This window comes from Ostrea edulis, chromosome 4, assembly GCF_947568905.1.
Source record: "Ostrea edulis chromosome 4, xbOstEdul1.1, whole genome shotgun sequence".
In the NCBI taxonomy this organism is placed as follows: domain Eukaryota; kingdom Metazoa; phylum Mollusca; class Bivalvia; order Ostreida; family Ostreidae; genus Ostrea; species Ostrea edulis.
The window spans coordinates 59,537,154-59,564,974 of record NC_079167.1 but is presented as its reverse complement, the minus strand read 5'-3'; the positions used below and the strand labels follow the sequence as shown (position 1 = coordinate 59,564,974).

At 32.8% G+C, this 27,821-nt stretch overlaps 1 protein-coding gene and 1 long non-coding RNA gene across 6 annotated transcripts; one reads left to right on the top strand and one right to left on the bottom strand.

Annotated features, from left to right (window-relative positions):
- The first annotated feature begins 1 nt into the window (after position 1).
- On the top strand, positions 2-25,437 carry LOC125669866 (crossover junction endonuclease EME1-like). Of its 5 annotated transcripts, none has more exons than XM_056163226.1 (12): positions 4-186; positions 3,735-4,367; positions 4,739-4,876; positions 5,195-5,368; positions 8,020-8,112; positions 15,614-15,732; positions 17,690-17,798; positions 17,947-18,062; positions 20,608-20,785; positions 20,950-21,006; positions 21,429-21,593; positions 25,210-25,437. In XM_056163226.1, the coding sequence occupies exons 1-11, from the start codon at positions 49-51 to the stop codon at positions 21,471-21,473; spliced, it is 1,800 nt and encodes a 599-aa protein (XP_056019201.1). In that variant the 5' UTR covers positions 4-48; the 3' UTR covers positions 21,474-21,593; positions 25,210-25,437. The 5 variants fall into 5 exon arrangements, with proteins under 5 accessions (XP_056019203.1, XP_056019201.1, XP_056019202.1 ...); XM_056163227.1 differs by having other exon boundaries at positions 21,429-21,589; positions 25,210-25,280; XM_048904700.2 differs by lacking the exon at positions 21,429-21,593 and having other exon boundaries at positions 5-186.
- Positions 25,438-26,915: 1,478 nt separating this feature from the next.
- LOC125653196 (uncharacterized) lies at positions 26,916-27,665 on the bottom strand. The gene is made up of 2 exons (XR_008802509.1): positions 27,500-27,665; positions 26,916-27,204 (listed from the first exon to the last, which is right to left on the bottom strand). It is a non-coding gene; the product is annotated as an uncharacterized LOC125653196 (long non-coding RNA).
- Positions 27,666-27,821: the final 156 nt, after the last annotated feature.

The window sequence follows — 27,821 nt, the reverse complement described above, 5'->3', positions numbered from 1 at the left end:
CTGGATTTCAAGCGGAAGTGCGCCAAGGCACCTGTACTGGCGGAAAAAATGAATCTTGATGATAGTATAGCTCAGATATCGTCTATGTGTCCATCTTATACTTACGATGAGATTAAATACGATTTGTGTATTACAAACAACGCTGAACTTACAGTTAATCGATTACTCGACAAATCGATTTCAGATGTAAATATGTTGAATACTTAGTTTTTGCCTTAATATAGGCCTACATATGTACCTAAGTTAATGGCATCAATGTAATATGCGGCATTGGCGTGTCAAATTTATTAACAAAGGACAATTTATTGTACTTAATTAGATGGGTAAATAGATAGCTGTACATGAAAATATAGGTGCATCATTACAGTTGGATATAATCTTACCACCTTAAATCAATTTAAAAGTTTTATTTCCACTTGGTCTGGCCCCACATGTAAGTGTAAATCATGCAGATCTTAGGTTCAGTGTACATAGCTTTATATGTTGCTTCTGCTCTTTCTATCTATGCAACGTTTATGTGTGTTTGCATGGCTCAATAGACCTTTCTTTTCTATTTTACTTTTGTATTTATTTTTTAGTAAATTCCATCAGCAATGAAATGTTAAATATTTATATGATTAATTTACTACCATCATTGATTTTAATTATATTTAAATTATTTTCAAAACTTCTTATACTATCCAGCTTTTACTTGAAACACAGTCCTCACGAAAACATTTAAAACTTGCTGGCCAGTCAGACCAGTGAACTGTCTGAATTTACCGGCCCACAGTGAAATTTACTGGCCCCCTAAATTTTCATATGTTTATCACATACATTATGGAATGCATTGTAAAATTGTACAATTAATTTACTGAAACTATGGTTACTTTATGTGCTATTTTTTATTTATTTTTATGTTAATGGTAAATTTAAGCAAAGATGTTTAGAATATTTAAATCCAACATTATATTTAAGGAAAGGCCGTGCTTTTACGTATCCGGTTTTAAATTTTAAACACCGACTAGAAAGTTCCGGTTATAACTTCTTTGTCTGATGTTTGTAGTTTACGAGAACTGTACGAGTCAAATTTAGCATTCAAATGTGAATCTTCAGATATATTTACCATGAATTATTATAGTGTCAAGTCCTCACTAGCTCCAATGGTACAAAGCAATATAATATCTACACTAATCTCTAAAAGGCTCAATATATAGCTTGCAATCCAAGCCTGAACAAATTAAAAATCATACATAGGCGTGACCCTCACAGTGGAATTCAAACTGTTTTTAGTGAGTTTGTGTTTGGTTCAAAGAAACCCAGAATTATAAAGCCTCAGAAAATCATCAGCAAAGTTGTTTATTATTTGAACACTTCTTCAAGTACTTTCAAGAAACAAAATTATTTGTACATGAGCTGTAGTTGCTGGAATCTACATGAATTGTATGTTACACTATATTTACTTTTTCTATAAGTATGAGATAGCATGTATGTATTTTTATGTATGATATGATTGATAGCCCCCCCCAAAAAAGGAAAAGAAAAATAACACACACACGCAAAATTGTGAGAAAAAGGAAGGGGGGTGCCCCCCCCCCCCCCTCGTGTTCTAATTGTCTGGTAGGACAAAATTTTCAGTATGTTTTACATATATATATTGCTATATTCTGTTAATCTTGATTTTAAGACTATTTGCTGTTACAATTTACTATTTTCAAAGTGTGCAAAGAATAATTGTAAAACTTAAATTAAAAAATAGGGGGTTTACGTATTCAAGAGAGCATTTTGTAAAATATCTCTGGTCAACTATGGTAAAATATGGTTTTTTGTTAACCTTAGATATAATTCTAAATATTTTTAAAGAAAAACTGGCATGTAAACATTTTAGATTTTGAGAATTTTTCAAAATTGCAATATTCTGTGATTTTTTTCTGAAGGATGTGAGCAGATTAAACAGCAATTGTGTATGTTTTCAATTGAATATCTTTAAAAATTCTCTCATTAAATGAATATCTATTCGTTTTTATAAATTATAGCTTAATATGATGTGCTTTGGTACATAAATTAATAAAACATTAGATCATGCATCCTTGTGTTAAAATTTGGCTTTTGCATTTGGGGGTATATGTGCTCTGTAGCACATAGTATAAAAATAAACCTGCAAAGGTATGTCTAATATGGGTTTTTTAGTTAGTTTATGAGTTGTTAAAGTTATTTAAATGAAAAAATATTTTGATTGACAGAAATTTCTAATAGTATTTACCTACCTAAATATGACTTACAAAAAATCTACAAGCCGGTCGGACTTCCTGAATTTTAATTTTCACTGACCCGACCGTAAAATTCACTGGCCTCGGTCTTCGGACCACTGAGTTTTCGTGAAGACTGGAAACAGCAAACATAGCTAATTGGCTTGAAATTTAATGATGATTTTTATATACATATACTTTTGCTTACAGTATTTTATTTCCTCCTCTTAGTCTTATGCTTTCGTATCTATATATTCTTGCATGAAAGTTTTCTTTTATTTTGTATTCTTTTGTTAATCTGTGATATGTCTGTATATATGTGTACATGCATGCTATGTGTCTTTGTCCTTGATATATATGAATGTGATAGTCGGTTAAAAAGCTCTACAGAGCTTGTGTTTGATATGTTGAATGTATATAGTGCCGACTTTAAATAAAATTTACTTTACTTTACTTAAATTTAGCTTACAATGTGTTCGAAATTGGTTTAAAACTTGGTATAGACCACGAGTCTATGCCAAAACAAGATGACATAGACCTCATCGAATTGGCATAGACCACAACATTAGGGGGAAAATATCACAAAAAACACCATTTTCATTTACTTCTAATGTACTTAGAAAGCAAATTTTCTTTTCATTTCCTTAACAATATCCTCCTTTCCTCATAACATTTATCAGACGTCTACTGGCTATGTAGGGGTCCTTTGGGATAACGTTGTTGCTTTAAATCTAGAAAATCGGCATGGACAATTTGGTCTATTTCAATTACAATTGGCATAGACCAGTGTCATTTGACATAGACTCGGTCCATCAGTCTATGGTTAATTTCGAACACTTTGAGCATAAATGTGGTTGTGATGTATAGGTAACCGAGTTAATTTCAGACTTCTCTGCAGCATGGTATCTGTATAAAGTAACCCTTTTCCCAGGTGTAATCTGGTTACAAAATTGCCACTCGGGGAAACTGTTCTGACTTCTTGCCATTTATGAATAAGCAACATGTATTGAAAATCATCAAATAATATATGTGTTGATGGTGCTGCAAAATATGAAACAAAAAATTGAAGAGTGGGTTGTCAGCTAGATCTATCAATTCATGATATAGGTTGTACATGCAATGAAGTCACATCTGCATATTAAAACTCGCATGTTACATGGATGTTGAATTTTTTGGTTTGGGAAGGGGTTGTGTCCCCAGAAAGTTGCATGTATTGTATTCACAATATCAATTAACATTGAGAGTAATACAGGGCACACAAAAAAGATTTTGATGACCATATGCAATTGACTTTACATATTTCTTCTGTTCAGGTGCTGAATCTAATTAAAATTAGCTGTCAAAAATCCCCAACCGCTTCTCAAAGAAGCGGTAGTGGATTCAAAACAGCTAATTCTAATTAGATTGTTCAGATGCTTTACTTTGTATAGCAGGCTGAGCTCAGCTACCTTATAGCAGAATTTATACTGTGACTGCAATATCAATAACTTTATATGGATATTCCAGGAAGCAGAAGCGCCACCTGTCATGGATTTTAGTAGTGAAGATGAAGAATTGCCTCAAGTTTATAAACCTACACGTTTAACAAACAGAGAAACACTAAGCCAAGCAAATGTGCAACAGCAGATTCCAAGACACACAACTTCAAAAACATTAAAAGAGAAAATATCTATCATATTGGATAGTGATGAAGATGAAATTACTGATACATTCGCAAAAACAAATGGGCCACCTAATCGAGTAAATCATAGTATGTCAGACAGTTCAGATGAGGAACCCTGTTTACCATCTCTTAAAGACAGATTAAGTACTGTATGTAGTAGTACCATTCATAGTAAAGTCAGCTCACTCTCACATATATCAAGAACAGTTACTACCGGAAAAGAGCAGCACACAACAGAAAAAAGAGTATACCAAAATGCTCTAAGTTTTGGAAGTTTGAACAGTAAATTCCATTCAAATGAAGAGCTTTCAGAAGAATTAGCACTTAGTGATTGTCAAAACACAGAGAGATCAGCCACTGACAATGAGAGCCAGTCTACAGTATCTATATCACAGTCTTCTGAATGCAGTGTAGGGGAAATCTCAAAGAGAAAGAGAACAAGAGAGGAAATAGCAATTCAGAAAAAAGAAGCGGAGGCAAGTATTTAATGATGCAAATGTACAGGACTAATTATGGTATTATGTTAAATTGAAGTGTAGTAAATGTTGCAAGATGTATTAAGCATTTATACTTTTTGGTATTTGTAAAATATTCTGCACCTAACGGAATTTGACAAAGTACTCTTTGTATTACATGTAGTTAAAAGTCAAAGTAAAACTAATACTGGTACATGAAGCATATATGTTTCATGTACTTCTGAAGGTACCTAATTTATGTTTAAGTAGGTAACTTTTAAAATTTTGACAGTTACATGTAAAATGAGATCCGTATTGTCCAGATCCAGATTTGCCTTGACTTCAGAAATAACCTGGCAGATTTAGTTTACCTGTGTATTTTATCTTCTTAGATTAGGAAAAGGGATAAAAAGAAAGCCAGAGAGGAAAAGGTGTTGTCTAAAGAACTGGAAAAACAAAGAAAGGAGCAAATTCGTATTGCAGAAAGAGAAAGGAAGAAACAAATGGGTGGATCCAAAGATTGTTTGCAGGTTATATCTGTCATATTTAATGACAAATTTATTATAATAGTGTGTAATTTTATAAAATGTTATCTCAATCATTTGTTAAATCATAAAATGTGCTTCAATCATGGTATAATTTTCAGTCTCAATTAAAAAAAGAATTGTAACTAATTTGATAATAATAATTATGCATTTTAATTCTGACACTATGAATATTTTATTCACATGTATGTGCACATCGATTTTATGTTATCTTTTCTCTCATATTTGTAAAGTGCAATAGAGAACTAATGTTGATAGGACGCTATATAAATCTTTTAATTACAATTACAATTTTCTCTTTAGTACATTGTTTTGGTGCTGGATACTCGCATTGTGAACTCGGGAGGTCATGGGGTGGCCATCTTTAAGGCTTGTGAGGCACTGGGAGTACAGTACATCACACAGGAACAGACAGTGCCATTTAGCATCACCTGGAACAGACAGGTCACCAGTGTAAATATCTCTGAAGGAAATCAGGTATTGTTTTATTTATAAATTTGTTCTCCTCAATGTTTGCCTGCTACTTGTCAATGCTTCAGAGAATTTTTGTATTTATATATGATACCCACAATTGTCATGCTGCAGCGATATTTTCATGTATAAAACAACAAGGGAATAAAGCATACATATGAAGCAGAAGGATACATTCCTAAGTTGATACGAACCAGAAACAGAAAAGGGGTATGCAGCCCCAGAAATGGCAGAAAATGGCTTTTTCTAACTAAATAAGGGGTAGGGAGTTGTTGTAACTTCTTCCAATCTGTAATCGTCTTTAACCTACAGTGTACTTTGTCATGAATCTGCCTCTACATTTTCATATCTGTCAGCTTTCTCATTTTCATACATCTCCAAAACCACTAGTTCATTTTTGAATGGACTTATTACAGATAAGAAAAGGAAGTAAGGAATAAAAGGAAATTCATTCAAGTTTATTATGACTAACCCCCCCACCCCCCCACCCCCCCCCCCCCCCCCCCACCCCCACCCCCACCCACCCCCACCCCCCTTTCCTCGATAAAGTAAAAGGTATTGATAAAACAAATACATATGCTTAATAATGTAGAATATCATTTAATATTTTCTACATTTGAAAACAATGACAAAATGAAAGCTGTGATACATAACAAATCAATTTTGTAGAGCTTCTCGGTGCACACAAATTTAATATTTTTATGAATAGAGTAATTCAAGCAGGAATCTGACTCTAGAACTTCAACTATTTGCCAATCCTCCTCTTCATAAGATATGTAAGCCTGTTATTATATCTGTAATGAAAGCTTTTTCCACTTTTGTAATACCTTTCTATTTTGTGTACCCAAGCAACATAGTACCAATACTTCAATGTCTATGAAAAATACTTCTTGATACGATTTTCAAAAACAAAAGTGATACAAACACTTGCCCCTGGCCAGTGTTATGATTTGTTGATGAAAACAGACATGTTACCAATTTTTGTGGAAAAACTATTTGGCAAGACAGGCACATATTCCTCAGAGAGATAAAATTGAATGTATTTTGATGTGGAAGATCTTACTCAATTCAGAATATGTACAAGTTAGCGCGAGTTGTTAGCACACAGTGTTTATGGTGAAGATCAGAATATGCGCAAGTTAGCACATGAGCACATCAGTGGAATGTCTAAATGATTTACCTAAGCTCAGTTGAAAAGGGCCAGAAATTTGAGATCAGTCCAAGTCTCTTGACCAAGAGCACTTAGCTGTTTGGAAAGCACATCCAATAAAGTTAAATGTTACAAGTGAGTCATTTTGACAATCCAGTCACCAATTCTGTTTTAAGTGACATGTTGAAGTTATAAGAAGGATTTGAATACACCATATGGTAGCCTGGTGATTCCATTAAATGAAAGATTAAGTACCTCTGGATTATACATACATGGGTAGGGAAATATTGAGCCTTTTTGTGCAAAAGCTAATATTTTTCTAAGCATGTTATAGGCAGACATGTGGTATTCATTAATTGAAATTGTAATTAGATGTACAATCATAATTCTGAAACGTTTACTTGTAATTTGATTTAATCAATAACAGATAAGAATTTAACAGTAATCAGGATTTCTTTCTGATTACATTCGATTACTTTTTTAAAAATGCATAATGATTATCAAACATTAATATTTTCAATCTTCCTTAATTTTCTAAGGGCAAGTTCATTGGTCAATCTATTTTCAAACGCATAAGTATATTTTGATATATCTCAGAATAATTCATATTGCTGGCTATAACAGATGCACCCAAACTTTACCACTGTTTATGTACAATGAGATTATTTATGCACATAAATGAATTTGAAATGCATCAGCCATTCAGATTAGGGGCAATTTCAAGGTCACATTGTAATATGAATTATGACTCTTTCCCCGCAATACAACTATAAAAACCTGTATGTTGTGACATCCTCTTTCATTGTGACGTCATATGGTGCAAAGTGCACAGAGGTACAGCTGTAATTTTTCTCACACATCCTTAACTGAGCTGTGAAGCTAATGGTTCAGATTCCTAAATATATGTGAGGAATTTATTACCAGGTAATTGAGTGAGAATCACCACTAGTGAAATGAAATTACTCACTTTTATTTCTATAATGCTGAAATACTCTTGATTAACAGTACACTTGCAAATTCATGTTCTCGCAGTTTGACATCTACGAGTCGGTTCACGATATTGAGTTCTTACATAAAATAAGGAATCTACAGCACCGTATTTCTCAGGGTATTCCTTATATCTCACAAATACTGAGTTTAGTGAAATGATAATCAGCATCAGTTTGTAACACCAAAATCAGGCAAGCTATGTTGTGAAGGATTTCATTCTATATATAGATGGATGACATAGTACATGTATGACAATGACATGTTTTAATAATTATTAGTGAGAGATGAATTTGTGAATTATAATAAGAAACCTACGGTGACTTTGCTTTCTGATTCTTGGTCTTAATTACGTTTTCTTTGTGTCTTTCGGTACTTTAATCATTCGGTTACTGAAAGGCATAATATTCCACAAATACTTCTTGTTTGAATTAGAATTTTTTTTCCAGGCTAGTCAAAAAGGAGAAAAACAATGTTTTAATTCAGGCCTTATATTAAATTGCATCAGAAATCTCTGCAGGTTGAAACAGTAAAATCGGAGGTGATGGAGGAGGATGTCCTAGTCTTGCTGCCTGTGGCTGACTTTGTCAAGTTCGTACAGAATCATAAAAAGGTTAGTTTTAAATACAAATCACTGTGGTTATGTCATATTTTGTTGAAGAATTGAATTTTTGTCATTTTGTGATTTTACCAGACCATGAATGTCAAGTTCAATTTTATTTTTGAAAATATGTTAGGATATTAAATGTGATGCTTCACGCAGGCATACTTCGTGAAGCGTTACAGTTCATACCCTATTGTATTTTATTTCTTATATTTATATTCTACTTTCATTTCTGTCAGAATTCCCAGTTGTGAAAATAGATTTACTATATTTACCTGTATTCATTTGCAAATTGTTTACAACTGCAGCCCATTCATGAGGAAATGGTTATCATTATGATTGTTAAGTTATCAAAGGCAAAAACATTGGAAATGTGAATATAGTGGGATAAGATCTATTGCTTCTAGTATTTGTGTACATGCATTTGCCAATTATTGATACAGCTGCCTCTATAATGACATTTAGAGAAATGAGAATTAAGGATACAAATAGAACAGTGGGAAGAAATTTGGAAATGAATTTTCTTCATACTGGGTAAAATTGTAGAAAAGGGGACCTTCAACACAAATATGTCCAAATCATGCAAGGGGGCATGGAAGAGTTATCTTCCCTGAAAAGCAGCGAAAACTGATTAACATTATGTTATAGTTTTGATAAACTTTCTCTGAAATTATTTTCTGTGTGAAATTTACACAAACTCTAGGGAATAATTACCTTTCAATGATTTTTCAGTTTCTAATCAGATTTTGTGGTCTAGACAAAAATGAAATCAATGTTATTTGAAAATTTACTTACATATGTATATGTAAAACCCTGTTTTCACTATTGATCCAGATACATATATCTGATTTTATGAAGAAATAACGTGTCAATGAATTTTTTTCAAACCACATTAAATAAGATAAGTCATGGGAATATAAATAACTCAAGCCTGCCTCAATGTTTAACTACAGCGACATTTGACTTCATGCTCTGGCATTATTTTAACTGCCTTTTATCATCATATGTATTATATTTTAAAGGGTACCATCAATGCCTATCAATATTTAAGAATCCCAAAGAACTATACAAATCAAATTTATTCTGAAGATTTTTCTTTAAATCTGAAGGAGAATTGTTGGAGAAATTCAAGAAAAGTAGAAAAAAATCCCCATAATCTTGACTCAGTGATTTTCTCATTTGCTCGGGTTTGTGAGTCTTATCACTGCTATGGCATAGCCTACTATGAGATGTAACATAATTTAGCTAGATATCATGTCATAGCCAGTGAAGCAATAATAGCCAGTATTATGACTGAGTTTATGACATATTAAGAGCCATTCTCTGTAACCACCTAAACATTTATATAAGGGGTCCGGCACGCACTGTCACCGATTTTTTTTTCAAATTTAGCACATCGACTTAATCTGGCATAAGTAATGTAAAACCATCATAATTTGGTTGCTATGCAACTCTGTTGCCATGGTAACACGTGCATGCCATTCAGGTCACAAAAGAGTCAATTTTCGCATGAAAAATGACATTTTTCATTCAACTATACTGGATTAACCTGTTTGAGTTCTTATTTAATCATTATCAAATGATACTATATAGCATTTTTATTATTTAGTTTGATATTTAGTTAAAGTTTTGAATAATTCTGTTATATTTTCATTCTGTCTGGAAAAGAATTCTGAAAAAGCTAATTTAGAGGCAAATTTGAATGATGAATAAAAATTCCCGCATTCAGCTTGAAATCTATAAATGCTTGTACAACATACATTAGATATAGTACTATCATATAACAATGAGACATGTTTGGGAATCTACCATCTAAGCTGTGTTTCCATGGAAACAAAATGATGCATTTTGTCATGATATGACAGTAGAGATGCATTTTTCAATGTAATTCAAAATACAATTTTCTATGTATTCAAAGTATATAATCTTAATAACCGATTGTTACTGATGTTAGATTTTAAATTTTAACAAGTATAATATGAGAATTCATGTTGGTTGCCATGGAAACGAAAATTGCTATTTCTTTTCAAATTCGAAATCCATGCAAAATAAATAAATTTTTAGGCCAAAAAAAAAAATATGCTTGTATAGACAGATTCAACTGAAGTCAATGTTATAGTTGATAAAATATTAATACTGATAGATAATTCATATTACATTGTTGCTATGGTAACAAAATATCATAAAACAGCAAACTTGATGTTCACATTCTTTTCAAGTAAATCTCATTTTGTTATACATCATGCATGTTTTTCAATCATAAACACTCTTAATTTGTAACAGATAATTAAATAAATGCATAGTTTTGGGTTTTTTCTTCTTTTTTTCTTCAAATGTGCATGATTTCTATTTGTGTATTGTACATGTATCACAAATTTCAAATGTATATCTTATTATAAGAATTCATCAAAATAACTACCATATCTAGAAAATGCATATTTGAATATTTCAGTTATTTCAAACTATCATGTACATTTTTTCACCTTGCCAATCGAATTAAGTGTGACATTGAAATTGAATCATTGATCTTAAAAATTGTTCAAGTTAAATAAACTAAATAAGATACATAAAGATTGTAATTTATCATTGATTCATGAGGAATTACCCCCCCCCCCCCCCCCACCCCCCCTCTCTCTCTGCAGTTCAATATTAGCTCTGCTTACTATGTATGTGCAAGAAATGTTATGCCAGTACCATGTATGAAATCTATTAAACTAACATTTTTTAATACATGACTTGACAATTTACGGTTACTTATGAGGAAGTATTTTGACCTTGACTCGTGACCTTGGCATTTGATTAAAAACAATTGAGGGCCTCTGTTTTCTAGAGTCTGGACGTTCATCATGGTCACTCGTTTAACGTATCTTTTTAAACATAGGTATGTGAATTATATTTCAACATCATAAGAAGACCTTGCTTGTAACTGTAACATACCAATGATGTTCATATTGAAATCATTTAGTATGCTGGGAAACGTCAATATCTTTAATATCTGACATCGTTGGAACCCACGGGTTGATTCATTGATTATCATTTAACGTACCGCCGAAGAATTTTTCACTCATATGGAGACGTCACCATTGTCAGTGAGGGTTGTAAAATTTAGGCCTATGCTCGGCGCTTAATTACGGCCTTTGAGCAGTGGGTTCCGATGATGAATATTTCATAATCGTATTCTATTATAAATGGTATACCTTTATTTTAGAATCATATATTACAAAATAGACAAGATAAGCACACACAATCTTTTTCATTTTCTAAATTCTTTCCAGTTAAATGAACCACACCCTATCATATCCTTTGAGGCAACATAAGCATCGAACATACACTGATGCTTCTGACTTGGCCCCCACCAAAATGACAATATGACACTTCCTACAAAATCAATAAATAATATTAATTTTAAGAGAAATACCAAGATGAATATATGCAAGCATATCAAAATCTTATATCCCATCTCAAATGTATTACTTGTCCCCATGTCATCTACATCTACTACTACATGTAGCTGTAATATGTATTCCTTAAATTATATGTTTGAATGAAATCTTATTCAAACCCTTTTCTTACGGTAGGTAAGAACTTACTTAAATACATGTATTCTTATCTAGATTTAGTTTCATCTAAACTCTAAGGTGATTATATGACCTCAATTAATCAACACATGGGTTAATTATAATATTCAAAACAGTGAGAATTGTTTTGCGGTATTTTATCACTTGAGGACTTCTGTGACGTTTCTCAATAATATATATCAATTTTCATGAATGTGCACTCTGTCTCGTTTCTACAAAAAAAAAATCTTGGGGTACGTCGTATTGCCATATCTGTTTTAGAGATAGCATACTGGTACTCAGTATTTTGATAGTTTCTAATATTGTTGCAATCAAAAGTTATGTATTACATCAGGTTGTATATATAAGAACAGTACAAATATATTTGAGCAAAGAATGGATCAAATCCAGGACACCTGCATTACAAGATAGGTTATCTAACCGCTAAGCTACCCAGGCCGGTAAAATTTATTTCCGAAATCATACGATAGCTTTTTATATCAAGAAGATGGGGAAAAAATCAATGTCAGAAATGTTGCTTGTATGTCCTTAATAAATACTTTTGTTTTGTTAGTGGCATGTGTAAAATGAAAACAAAATCAAGCTGAACAAAAAAGAAAAAAAATAGAGTAAATTCCCATGCATAACATGTATAGTCTAAGGTGTATCAGTATTGGTATTTCTACAATATTTCAATTCTGTTTAATTAATTGAATTTATTCATAGAATTGATAATTTTTTAAATTATCATCAAAAGTAAAGAATAATTAATATGTGGATGTTTAATAATACTGAATAGTGTACCCACCTCAATTCACTTCTCAGTTGAGTATCTGTACATGTATAACAACACCCCCCCCCCCAAGCTGAACAAAAAAGAAAAAAAATAGAGTAAATTCCCATGCATAACATGTATAGTCTAAGGTGTATCAGTATTGGTATTTCTACAATATTTCAATTCTGTTTAATTAATTGAATTTATTCATAGAATTGATAATTTTTTAAATTATCATCAAAAGTAAAGAATAATTAATATGTGGATGTTTAATAATACTGAATAGTGTACCCACCTCAATTCACTTCTCAGTTGAGTATCTGTACATGTATAACAACACCCCCCCCCCCCCCCCCCCCCCCCCCCCCCCCCCCCCCCGAACTAATACAAGTAGAAAAGATTAGAGATAAAATTCAATGTTATGACCCATTACTTTATTTCACGAAGGAGAGCTTATTCAATGTTTTGGCATGTATCAATGGAAGGGGGGGGGGGGGGGGGAGTATGCAATCAATGGCTTAATCACAACAGGGTGTCTCTTTTCAAATGAATAAATATCTATGATTTTATTTTAATGATTCTATTACTTCATTCTATTATAAAACAAATAATGATAACGATTTTGCATTTATTATCTCAATTTCATCCTAGTCATACGATCCCCTACAGAATAAAGTGTGCTGCATTAGGCCTAAGTAGATCTAAGTACTGTAATACAACTGAAGCAGTGGCGAGTTTAAGGGTGAATATTTAGCACGCACGCACATCATATGTCCATGCTATTGGCAGATCTAGAGAAATCCATAATTGTACACAATGTCTATGAAAACATTTGACATCAAATGATTGTGATAAGTTGAATAATTCTAGGCTTGTGAATGGATTTCAAAGTAAATAGAATAATTACCTGTATTACTAGAACGCTGGTACTCGGAGATCTGTCTCTCACACTTTCTTCTTTCATGTGGGTGAGTGGAGAGAATATTTTGAATGCCACATGTCTTCGTTTAAACTTCTGTCAGCATGCAGTAAGACATTATCCCACCATATTATATGTGTTTCTATGTAATTTTACTGCCTTATCACGTTGAAGAGCCCCCATAAATCATTCACTTCAAATTGTATGAAATAGACAGATTCCCAAAAGTTTTAGTTTAGATTTATGAAGAACATAGATTAGTTGTTTTAAAAACTTGTGTCACTTTATTTGAGGTGGATGCGAATAAAAGTTATTAAGACATAAAAACCATTGAATTTAAACACAATTTTACAGATTTGTTCAATTATAAAAATCACTTAGGATTGTCCATTATTTATTTTTTTTCTTAAATGACAAATATGGGATCTGTTTTATAATTTAATTTGAAAATTAGAATTTTAAGACTATTCATAATCTTTTATATTCAACTTTTGTGCCAAAACTACCAAATTATAGAAAATGGCCAAACTTGATAAAATTGTACCTGTTTCCATAGCAACCATGATCACTATCTAATTTTTAAATATATTTTCTTGAATATGTTATATAGATGTTTCATTCAGGTGAGTTTCGTGAAAATCGGTGACTATGCGTGCTGAATTTTTTTAAGTGGTTACAGAGAATGGCTCTTAAATATATTTCAATCACATGATCAGTGTCCTGTCTATCCTTAAATTCATGATTTATGTACAGATAATTAATCCCAAAACAAGTGCCTGTAACAGTGAGGAAACTGAGATTTATGTACAGATAATTAATCCCAAAACAAGTGTCTGTAACTGTGAGGAAACTGAGATTTATGTACAGATATTTAATCCCAAAACAAGTGTCTGTCACTGAGGAAACTGAGAAATATGTACAGATAATTAATCCCAAAACAAGTGTCTGTAACTGTGAGGAAACTGAGATTTATGTACAGATAATTAATCCCAAAACAAGTGTCTGTAACTGAGAGGAAACTGAGATTTATGTATAGATAATTAATCCCAAAACAAGTGTCTGTAACAGTGAGGAAACTGAGAGTTATGTATAGATAATTAATCCCAAAACAAGTGTCTGTAACGGTGAGGAAACTGAGACTTATGTATAGATAATTAATCCCAAAACAAGTGTCTGTAACTGTGAGGAAACTCAGATTTATGTACAGATAATTAATCCCAAAACAAGTGTCTGTAACTGAGAGGAAACTGAGATTTATGTATAGATAATTAATCCCAAAACAAGTGTCTGTAACAGTGAGGAAACTGAGAGTTATGTATAGATAATTAATCCCAAAACAAGTGTCTGTAACGGTGAGGAAACTGAGACTTATGTATAGATAATTAATCCCAAAACAAGTGTCTGTAACTGTGAGGAAACTGAGATTTATGTATAGATAATTAATCCCAAAACAAGTGTCTGTAACTGAGGAAACTGAGATTTATGTATAGATAATTAATCCCAAAACAAGTGTCTGTAACTGTGATGAAACTGAGACTTATGTATAGATAATTAATCCCAAAACAAGTGTCTGTAACAGTGAGGAAACTGAGATTTATGTATAGATAATTAATCCCAAAACTAGTGTCTGTAACAGTGAGGAAACTGAGACTTATGTATAGATAATTAATCCCAAAACAAGTGTCTGTAACAGTGAGGAAACTGAGATTTATGTACAGATAATTAATCCCAAAACAAGTGTCTGTAACTGTGAGGAAACTGAGATTTATGTACAGATAATTAATCCCAAAACAAGTGTCTGTAACAGTGAGGAAACTGAGATTTATGTATAGATAATTAATCCCAAAACAAGTGTCTGTAACTGAGGAAACTGAGAAATATGTACAGATAATTAATCCCAAAACAAGTGTCTGTAACTGAGGAAACTGAGAAATATGTACAGATAATTAATCCCAAAACAAGTTTCTGTAACTGAGGAAACTGAGAAATATGAACAGATAATTAATCCCAAAACAAGTGTCTGTAACTGTGAGGAAACTGAGATTTATGTACAGATAATTAATCCCAAAACAAGTGTCTGTAACTGAGGAAACTTCACTCACAATGCTATTATTAACTATAAATATCTGTTGTTACATAGGAATTTCTTTTAAAAAAAGAAATTAGCTACTTTTTTAACAGTGCTTGTAACAATTCTACTTCACAGTCAATATTCATTAACAATTTTATGAACAGTACATGTAGTAATTCTAATTGCAGAGTCCATACAGAATGGAAGATGATGGGCCTACGTTGACAAGCTACGTACACACAGTTAAACAATATTTGCCTGACTCCATTTTATCATTTATAGTCATAGGCATGGAAAAATACTTCAGGTAATCATTTCATTGTACATTTTTAGTATGACAGAATGTACATGTACATTTTCCCAATAATATGTCAATAACAAACCGTAAAGATTTAATTGTTCTATTACATTTCATTTCTCGATGAAAGCACTGAGACATGCAAGTGACCTCTCAACTTCAAGGCAAGTTAAATCACAAATCACAAAATATAAATATGAAGAAGATGAATTTCATTTTGTACTTAAATACCTTTATTATCTCATGTTAAGAAAGCATTATATCAAAAGTAACAACGTTGTATTTTGAAAGATTTCAAAAGTGTATTCAAACTTATTCAACTCTTTAGTGTACAGAATATAAAGCATGTGTTTTATATCAAACCATATAAGTTATACACTTTATGCAAATTATGCAATTTAACTCAATCACATTTTTAAAAAAGTAATCAAGCTAATTTCCTATTTAGTCATGTATTCTCCAAGTCGGATAGTTGAATGCCCCATTTTGAAATATTAATGATCATGTGATGTTGCAAGCGGAATTTCGAAAGTATATTATAATTACATGGCGACATGAAAGTGTGGATGGCCTGCAGGCAACAGCGCGACAAATTCAGCGATAAAAGACAATCAGACAGTAAACAAGGTAGAGAGAACCACTTTGAGCAAGGGGGGGGGGGGGTGTTAAAGTTCATGTCTAACATGAAATCACCATTCAGTATGACAACGAAATCTTTATCCCCCATGATGTTTCTAATAATATTTTTCTCACGCACTTTCGCACATCCATCTTTTAAAAACGTCATTCCTTCATAAATAATCATTTTCCCCTTACATTGAGTAGACCAGTATTCTTTTAATACCTGTATATGATTGGTTGAATAAACTGCCAAAATTGTCAAATTGTATCATTTTTCATAGTTTATCATACTGACAAAATATACAGACTGATTTTTAACATCGAACGAAATACTGTTAAATGTGACACATATACCTTTAAATCCATGTGATGATAAATATTTTTTATTGAATCAACTTGCACACCTTGATTATATGCATAAACAAAATGAATGGTTTGCATTGACTAATTTGCATGAAATAGATGTGCTCATAAATCTCATAGATTTTCCTTGCACACAAATAGAATTTGCTGTACAGTAATTTTCTGTTTTCTGTTCCTTTTGGGGTCAAGGGTACATGTAAATTGTGTACAGATCATCTTTTTACAAGATTTATGAACCTTGGGCACTTGATTTTGCAAGTTTTCCACAATTTATTCCAGTGTTGTTGACAAAAATATTAGGCACTTTTTTATGCCCCTGCCACAAAGAGGTCGGGGCATATAGTTTTACCCTTGTCTGTCCTTCTGTGACACTTAGTTTTCCAGACTTTATTTCTAAATGCCCTGAGATATTGAATTGAGTTTTTGTATGTAGGTGTATATGAATGAGTTACAGATCGAGTTTAAGTTTTGTTCTGGTTTGTTGATTTTTGATGGAGTTGTGTCCTTTTAACATAGAAAAATTACTGTTACAGCCAGTTTTCCAAACTTTTTTTCCTAAATGCCTCGAGATATTGAACTGATTTTTTGTATTGATGAGTTACAGATCGATTTTGAGTTTGTTCGTTGATTTTTTTATGGAGTCATTTTATGGCAGTCAAAACATAAAGGATTGTTGAGCCTCAGTTCTTCATTGTACTAAATGCATGTAACATACAATCTAAATACCACATTCAATGCTATACTTCGATTGATTTCCTGCATTTCACTTTACTGCAGGCTGGGGCATTCATGTCATGCTGACACATCTAGTTTTGTATAGGAAAAAGAAGTGCATACATTTACAATTCATGCAGTCACATGCATATATTTGCACTGTCCGAGGTATTTTTATTGTTATGTGAGTACCTTGGTTAAGGTGTTTTTGTTATTTTTATTTTTGTGTTTGTGAGTACTTTGGTAAAGCCTACTCCTTGTCACACAGAGATCAGAAAACACAATTCCAAAGGAAACACAGAGCTGCCGTATTGACCAGTGAGAAAGTAGATACCAGTGTCGACTCAGGCAGTGTTACACGTTTGGATGTAGAGGAGGTTTGTTCTAATTATAAAAAACACACTTCAAGTTTCATAAAGACTTAAACACCTGATTAAGCTTGCATGTCCATGTTAGGTTCCTTTCTGTATTTGTGAAGTAACACTAAACAAAACAATTCTCTTAATCTAGAGACTTTGTTTACAGGCAATAACAGAAAACCAGCTTGAGACTGATGTCATGGTGTTCTTACTGGAAACTTCTGAGGAACTGGCAGAATTTGTACGCACTTTTTCCAAGGCAGTGGCAGAAAAGCCTGCAAAGTATAAAAACTGAATCACATACATTCCTTACATTAATTGGGATAAGCAAAGGGCTGAATGTGACAATGACGCATCGCTAGGCAGTGTCAGTGTGACATTTCCGAAATTAATGCACCATGTAGAAATTATTATGTAACATTTAGAATAATTAGTGGGAAAACGAATGCTTAAGACTGTAACCTACTTAGGTAACATTACTGACTGAATATAATGATAAAAGACATGTATAACAATATTGATAAACAAAACGAAATTCTCTTTCAATTTTTTACTATCAATTCTTCTTTATGTTATGATGAAAGATGAAAGAATTAGTTTTCCCACTGTTATAACATTTTGACATCTTTTATGTATGACCATGGCCAAATTTTCATCTAATGTTCAAGTCATTTTGGGGGTTTTCCATGTCATTAGTTTTACTGTCAGATCTTCGTCTGTTGTTTTACAACTTCATCTGTAGACACCACTGGCTTATTTTGGTTATGAAATTTCAGAAAAACTTGGCCTTTCTCAGGGCGAGGAAGCCATTTTTCAACTTCATGCCCATCTAATGTTATTTTAATGATATTAACCCAGGGATAGACATTAACTTTTTACCTCACTCGCCCAAAGGGCAAGTAAACTCGAATTTTCACTTGTCTGAATGAAAAACTTAGTTTTCCAAAATATCTTTACTCTAATACTGTTATAAACCTTTCAACCAGTAATTTTAATTATCTCCTTTTACGGGGTCAACCACAATCGGTGAATAGCCCAGTTTTCCTTCTTTGCATAACCAAATGTAAGAGCTCGGTTACAATTGTGAATTATACATAGCCAATTATTAATGATTTAAAACAAGTTTGTGTTGCCTAACCCTGGAATATTATTGTAGCTGAGTGCAATTGATGACAAAATAAAAACCAAATGTCAAAGTTATAGCTAAGAATGTTACAAAGGCCAAGGTAGGGAAATAAATCTTTTCACTGCATAAAAGCGTATGTACACTTGTGACAATGTCATGATACGTGTACATGTATACATATGATTAAAATTAAAAGATAAAATGTTTGAAACGTGTAACAAATGAGTTTTTAGTCAATAACTCAATATAAATGTGCATAGATGCTATCAATTCTGCAAAACGTATTACAGGTAAGAAAATACGAAGTACTGGCGATAGCGCTGAATTTCTGATACTACGGATATAGTTAAGTTATTAGGAACGTCTTACTGATAGGATAAAATATGTTACCATGTACTAGAAAGGAGCCTAAAATATTGATGATTCTGTAAAGAAAACAAAAAATACAGAGCTGTACTTTATTTTCTAATTCCTTCTGCAATAATCACTTGCCCCATCAGGCAAGTGTGTATTGAGTTTCACTTGTCCCAACTGGGTTTTCACTTGTCTTGGGCAATTGGACAACCATTAATGTCGATCCCTGTAACCAATCAAATATATGTTTTACTGTTAGATTAGACATGGAAGAAATCAAACTCATAATTATGTTAACTCATAATTATGTTTGAATAAATGAAACCCATTACTATTATTTACAAGCATTATAGTGATAAAGATTACCAGGTTGACTGTCAAGTCAGAAGAGGGAAAGCTCAAAGTTTGAAAGTATGAATGTCAATGATATTCACCAGAATTACACAGCTTGTTTGTTATCTATGCACCAATTTTTCAATTAAGATGACTATTGCTTATCCCAATCACCAGTCTGATTAAAACCAGCCTCCCATCTCCTATCGATAGGAGAAGGGGGGCTGGTTTTAATCAGACTGCCCAATCACTTGAAAGTTGCAGTGGATACAATGATTTGTGTGTACATGCCTTAAAATATGTCCAAATTTAGACTTTACAAGTAGCATGATGCATATATTCCAGTATAGAGCAAACAGGGAAAAGATATGTGATAGTAATCATGCAAGACAAAAAATGTGGACACAGTATATATAGAGTATATCTAGAGTACCATTGTATTTGTTACAGAGGTGATGAATGGGGGGGAAATTATATCAATTGTCACAGATCAAAGTCATAACAATACGGGATATTGGAACTAGAAAATTTTGGAACTCTTCAGAAAAAGAAGTTACGAAAATTATGCATTACTTGGGCAACTCTTGTATATACATGTACAAATTAGTGATGGCTAAAGACGACTCATTTCTGATACAAAAATATCTGCCTGGTTTGAAGATTATTTTTCAGAATGTTGCAAGTGAATCCCCTAATACTAAAACATGAGTTATTGGATTAAATTTCTGATGTTTGGTAGCAGAGATAAAACAAAAGAAAAAGTATATTTCCTATACCATATGCACTTATGTGGATATTTACTTTAATTTATGAGATTTTCTAGAGTCATTAAAACAACCGACCGCTATGAAATGATATAATTAATCACAATAAATTGTTTATAAATCGATATCCAGAAATGTACATGCAGCAACATGTAGCTGACTATGTGTCTCACCCTTACAACATTGGAACTGTAAGACTTGGATATTTTTGGTGTGTGTGTGGTATTTGACTATTTTTTGTTTTTTCTAGGAAAGATCGTCTACAAACAGCTTTCTTTGATGATGGTATAGCTACAATGAAAGTTGACAAGAACGGACATGGTCTTCTGAAAGTTTGGAAACAACAGTTGATGCAGTTTAAAAACATCAGTCCTGACATTGCTGATGCTATTGTGGTGGCCTACCCATCTCCACAACTATTAATGGAGGTAATGTTTCTGAAATAACTGATTGGCTTAGGTTTAATTTATTCATGATAAGTTTTTCATTCTAGGACGTTGTCACATATCATTGTTGGATTGCTTTGTTGGATCCATGCTTGTTGAAAATAGCTGATGATACAATATGCATGTTTACTCTTGGGTTGTTCCAGGCATACAGAAAATGCAGTGATTTAACTGAACAAGAAAAATTACTGGAAAATATTGTGGTAGGTATAATTGTTAGGGCCCCATACTGTAGATGTGGGTACTCTGCAGTAATTACCATTTCCATCCATCTGTTCATTACACTGTATGTGATGGAATATTGAGAAGCTTTTAGAAAAAACCCTAGTCATCATATACGAGTACCTCATGGCTAAAGGAAGACACCTACACATTTTGTGGTCAAATGCTCTAAAGTCAAGGTCACATAACATAGAAAGCACCAGTTCTGACCATCAGCACAGGCTTTCAAGTGGGCCCTTATTTTTCTACAACAGCCCTTATTTTCCTTATTTGAGCTTTAGAATCCTAAAAAAGCCCTAATTTTTTGTTGAAATTCCTACATGTTCAAATTTTGAAAGTTTAAATAAATTTGATATAAAGTAAGTGTTGGAATTTATGAAATTTAGTCTTAATATACTTTCAGAAAATGAATATGTTGATTAAATGTACATCTCAGAAGACATCTTGATGGTTATCAGCTATATTCAGCATTGATTGTGAGCCATGGGAGTCCACCTGAATTATATCATGGTTTGAGCTGAATGCCGAATATGGCTGTTGATGACCACTGGTATGATCTTCTGAGTAGGTAATTAGTTTTTAGGTTACCTGAGTAAACTCAGGTGACCTATTGCAATTGGTTTTCGTCCATCGTCGTCCGTCCTGCGTTGTGCGTTAACAATTGAACATTTTTAACTTCCTCTTAATAACTACCAGTCCAATTCTTTTCAAATTTGGTATGAAGCATCATTGGGACAAGGGGGACATAAATTGTAAATTTCAGGACTCCAGCACCCCTGGGGCCCTAGGGATGGCTCAAAAACTGCCCAAAAATGACAAATTTTCAAAAATCTTCTCAAGAACCACACACATGTAAGAAAAACTAAATGCATAGTGATGTAGAGCAGGAAAGCCTCTACCAAAATTGTAAATTTCATGATCCCTGGGGTAGGGGTTCTGACCCCAGGGCGAGGCCAAACTTGTTATATAGTGTATATATGTAAAACACTTAAATAACATTTTCTTTAGTGCTATTGATACTAAATTGAAACTAAATAGATATTTAGAAAGAACAGGTATTCCTTTACCAAAATTTTAAATTTGATGATCCCAAGGGTAGGGGTTTTGGTATCAGGGTAGGGCCAAAATGGTCAGTTATTAAATGTGTGAACAATAGACATTTTTAACTTCTTCTTGATAACTATCATTCCAATTCTTTTCAAATTTGGTATGAAACATATTTGGAACAAAGGGAACATAAATTGTAAATTTCAGGATTCCTGCACCCCTGGGGCCTTAGGGGCAGGGCAAAAACTGCCCAAAAATGACAAATTTTCAAAAATCTTCTTCTCAAGAACCACACACATGTAAGAAAAACTAAATGCATAGTGATGTAGAGCAGGAAAGCCTCTACCAAAATTGTAAATTTCATGATCCCCGGGGTAGGGGTTCTGACCCCAGGGCGGGGCCAAACTGTTATATAGTGTTTATGTGTAAAACACTTAAATAAACATTTTAGTGCTTTTGATACTAAATTGAACTAAATGGATAGAGCAGGTAGTCTTTTACCAAAATTGTAAATTTGATTTTCCCCAGAGTAAGGGTTTTGACCCCAGGGTGGGGCCAAACTTAGTATATAGTATTTATGTGTAAGTTTGCTGATACTGTATAAAATCTAAATGCATACTTAGGAATAGCAGAAAAGGATGTACAAAAAATGGTGAATTTCACAACCCAGGGTTATGACTTTATGATGAGTCCAAATTAGTCATATCTTTTGATGTTTTAATGTTAATACACCTATTATTTAAAGCCTTTCATCAGTGTATGCACTTTTGAGGGCAGTGAAGTTTTAAGAACACATCTCGTTTTATACTGTTGCTGAACATTAGAATTTAACTTAGATATTCAGAACAGGAAATTTTTTCTAGATTTCATAGCTCATGGAAGTAGTGATACTTTTTCACTAGTATTCAGGTGACCGATAAGGCCTGTGGGCCTCTTGTTGTATTATTGCTCTTGCAAATGGTGAGTAAAACATTTTTTCTTTCCTATTGATTTGTAAATTTAACCCTTATTTTTGTCTAAAAAGCCCTTAAAATTCCTTTAAAAAGGCCCTTATTTCTTGATAATTTTGCCCTTAAAATGGCCCTTATTTTTTGCAAAATGTCACTTGAAAGCCTGTCAGCATTTGGTAGGTTCCATACTTGACTTTTTAGCTCTGACACCTAAGCTGAAAGCTCAAGTGAGCTTTCCTGATCACTTTTTGTCCTGCGTCCATTTGTCAATCGGTTCTTAAACTTTCAACACTTTTTAACTCCAGAACCATTAGGCCAATTTCAACCAAACTTGGCAAAGAACATCCTTTGGTGAGGGTAATTCAAGTTTGTCAAATGAAGGACCATGTCCCCTTCAAAGGGAAGATAATCACAAAATGCAAAAATAGGGTGGGGTCATTTAATAATCTTCTCAAGAACCACTGGGCCAGAAAAGCTGAAATTCACATGAAAGCTTCCTGACATAGTGAAGATTCAAGTTTGTTGAAATCATGACCCCAAGGGATAGGATGAGGCCACAATAGGGGACCAAAGTTTTACCTATGTATACATGTATATAGGGAAAATCTTTAAGTCTTCTTCTCAAGAATCACTGGGCCATAATAGTGGAGATTTACCTGAAAGCTTTCTGATATAAAATAAAAGTAGATTCAAGTTTGTTCAGATCATGGCCATGGGGGTAGGGTGGGGCCACAATTGGGGATCAAAAATTTACATGGGAATATATAGGAAAAATGTTTAAAAATGTTCTTCTCAAGAACCACTGAGCCAGAAAAGTTTACGTTCACATGAAAGCTTCCTGACATAGTACAGATTCAAGTTTATTAACATCATGGTCCCTACGATTAGGATTGGGCCACAATAGGGGATTAAAGTTATACATACAAATATGTAGGAAAAATCTGCTTCTCAAGAACCATTGGGCCAGAGAAGTTTACATTTACATAAAAGCTTCCAGACATAGTGCAGATTCAAGTTTATTAACATCATGACCCCCGGGATTAGGGAAGGTCCATAGTAGGGGATAAAAGTTATACATACAAATATATAGGGAAAATCTTTTAAAAAATTCTTATCAAGAACCACTGGGCCAAAAAAAGTTTATATTTACATGAAAGCTTTCTTATGTAGTGCAAATTCAAGTTTGTAAAAATCATGGCTCCCCGGGATAGGGTGGGGCCACAATAGGGGATAAGAGTTTTACATGCGAATATTTAGGGAAAATCTTTAAATATGGGTCAAGGTGACTCAGTTGAGCGATGTGGCCCATGGGCTTCTTGTTATCCTGTCTAAAACTTGAACCTTGCTCAGAACTTTTGAATGGTGATTGATGGGGATCTAATATTTCATCTGTGTATTCCTTGTGACAAGACCTTTCTTTTGGTACCTTGTGGCCTTGACCTTGGAGTTTTACCTACTCTTAAGAAAACTTAACTTAAGCAATACCTCCTGAACTATTTAAGGTAGGACTTTCATATCCTAATGGCAAAACAATATCATTTGATGCCATGATCTTTGACCTTGTTACCTTGATCTTGTAATTTGACCCAAGATTTCAAAACTTTAACCTTGCCTATAACTTTTGAATTGTAAGTGATACATCTTTCATATTTCATGTATGCATTCCTTGGGACAAAAAACTAATTTGGTACCAAACTTTTTTACCTTTTAACCTTGACCTTGAATTTTGACCTACTTTTAAGTAAAGTTAACCAAAGCAATACCTCCTAAACTGTTTAAGGTAGGGCTTTCATATTTTGTATACAGATTCCATATGGCAAGACCTTACATTTCATACCATAAATTTTGACCTTGTGACCTTTTATCATGGTTATGTTATGACCCTATTGGGCTAGGTTGGGGCTACAATATAAAAGTAAAAAAAAAAAATCATGGGAATAAAGATTGCAAAAAATCTTTTAAAAATCGAAATAGGTGAACAACAGCAGAAGCGAAGTGACTCAAGTAAGGATGTGGCGCAGGGGCCTCTTATTCTGTTTTCTAATTTTTCCTTTAAATTGCTTTTCTGTATGTGTATTAGAATCAATATCAACAATACCACTGTAAAGAACAAAATTGTGACACCCTATTTACAATTGTTTTAAAAGCAATGTTAATATGAAAATCGTTGTCTTTAATTGTTTACAGGTAAGACGAGGAGCTGGTGTATTGGAGACATCGCGCAGAGTGGGAAAAGAAATGTCAAGAAGAATCTACACATTTATGATTAGTTCGAATCCAAATGAAATCATAAAATGACAGGTTGTAAATTGTGAAGAATGAACAGCCCTGAAACAATACTCTTTTTACAGATATACATGTATTTGCCATTTACTATGAATCAAATTTAGTAATAAATTATGTAGCATTTTAAAACTTGTTTTCTATTCTTGTGTTTTGATGTTGACGTACACATTAGTGGTTAAGGGACCGAATGCTTTCTACTTTTTATAGTACACACACACACATATATAATTATATGCAACCATGCCAGTTTTTTACGAGGATTGGCAAAATGCGTGTCATGCAAAATTTGTGTTGTACAAATGTTAATCCACAAATTACAAATCGGTATCTTCAATCATCGTTATGATATACTGTTCACTGATAATGAACTGATCAACAATGAAGCGAATGACATAAAAAATGTCAATGATTAGTTATGAAAGTTATTTCATCACGACTAAAGGAAACTGCTATATGAAGAGTTGCATGCTTATAAACTTTTGAATACATGTATTGTAATTTTAAAGTCTTTTAACCTATATTTACACTTTATCTTCATTTATCAGGGCAAAACTACTTATTGATAATTATATAATATGCAGGACTCCAAAGTGCGATGGTTTGTGCCAAACATTGATGGTGTGACATGCCAAAGTGCGATGTGGTGAGGCGAATGTGCCCAAGTCTGATGGTACACACCAATACACCAACATGCAATGGTGTGACACGCCAAAGTCCGTTTGTTTGCGAAATTGAATGGATACAGTGTTTAGGTACAAACTGTACCACATTGTTTCACCAAAAAACCAATGCAAAAAAAAAAAAAACTGAATAAAGAATAAGAAGGAAATGTTATAACTTATTTAATTACCAAGTAGTTATCGTTTTTTCAAACACAAAATTTTCAAACATGAAATCATTTAGAATGTTTGCTGTCATTATTGTCTAACCCAGGAATTTATTACATCTGCATAGTAAGTAAAAAATTATCATGAATTAAAGCATATTTGGGCAAAGCATTAGATATTTCTACAACAATTTTGTAATTTATGGTACAATTTACAGGGACTTCAAACTAATTCAAATGTTGTAAATTCATCAACTGGGTTTCCAAACAGAACACTGATTCTATGAAAGTCTTTATTAATTTACCCAAAATTTTGCATTAAAATGTAGTATTTTGGCCATTTATTAAAAAATATCTATAATCCCTGGAACTTTTTCAAAGTTCCATTTTCAATTTCAAAGCAAGACTTTGTAACTTAATTGATGATTAGTATGTGTTGTTTATGTTTTGTTGAAGCAAACAAACAAATCAACTTTATGTGAATAAATTGTGGTTAATTTTGAGCACAAAAAGAAGTCGGATATATCCTGGTGTCACCGGTTTTCGATAGTGCAGTACTATTTTTATATATTTAATATATTCAGCAATTATTTCTCACCTGAATTTTATCTGTTCTAATCAATTAACTCTATCTAATGAATATATGCTGTTTTTTGTTTAAAACTATCAAAATCCAGGTAGCATTTCAACTTTCGTTAGATCCGCCATAATCAAATTTGTTTTGACTGACGTCACCTATTTTCGATAGTAAGTATGGCGCGCTGTTAGTGTTAAAACAACATTAAATAGAATGATTCTTTTATTCTTATTTTTTCGACCAAATTGATTACATTAAATAATGAACAAATAAAGCAACTTCAAACAATTTTAAATAGTGGTGAAGGTCCTGAAGACACACACCCAATGTTATTACGCCCATTTATCATATTTTAAAGTTGTCTAGGGGACTTGGAAACATTTGGCAGTAACAATTCAGCATGGACACTCATTCCATATTTTATCGACTGGAAAGCATTGCCCAAGGCCTCTGGATCATCATTCTTATAATTTCCTCTCTGGATGGAAAATATCTGCAAAGAAATAAACAAGAAATCAATAAAAACAAATTTTAAAACAGAGAATTTTTTAAAAAACGTATGGTAATATGACTATAATGCGTTTCCATACTGTTCTCTTGAACCGATAGTTCACCCAAAGAGAGGCTTATCTATTTTTAAAACACAGCATTGAGTTTATTATCAGACGACAGCATAGGTGAAGAGGACGCTGTTTTCGACGGAAAATAATCAGATTTTCATTGTGGTTTTTTTGGCATTGGGAAAAATGGCGTTTTCAGAATAGATGCACACAGAATTGTAGTCTTACCTCTTTGAAAAGCGTAATTCTCGATCTTTTTGGCTATCTGACACTTCTTGTTACTGACGCTGATTTTGGGAAAAACATTCCGAAAAATGACATTACAATTATCGAATGATCGTTAAAAATAATAACCTATCGAAATTAGGATACTATCGAAAATAGGTAACGGCACACGTACTGTAGCACAGTTCTTTAAATTTTTGAGAGTTTTCTTTAATGTAAAAATCAAATATACATTTTAAAACTAAGCTCCAAAACCTCGTTGCGAACATTATTAATTGTTATGAAACCGTTGATCATGTTTTTATGCATTTGATTTATTAACTAG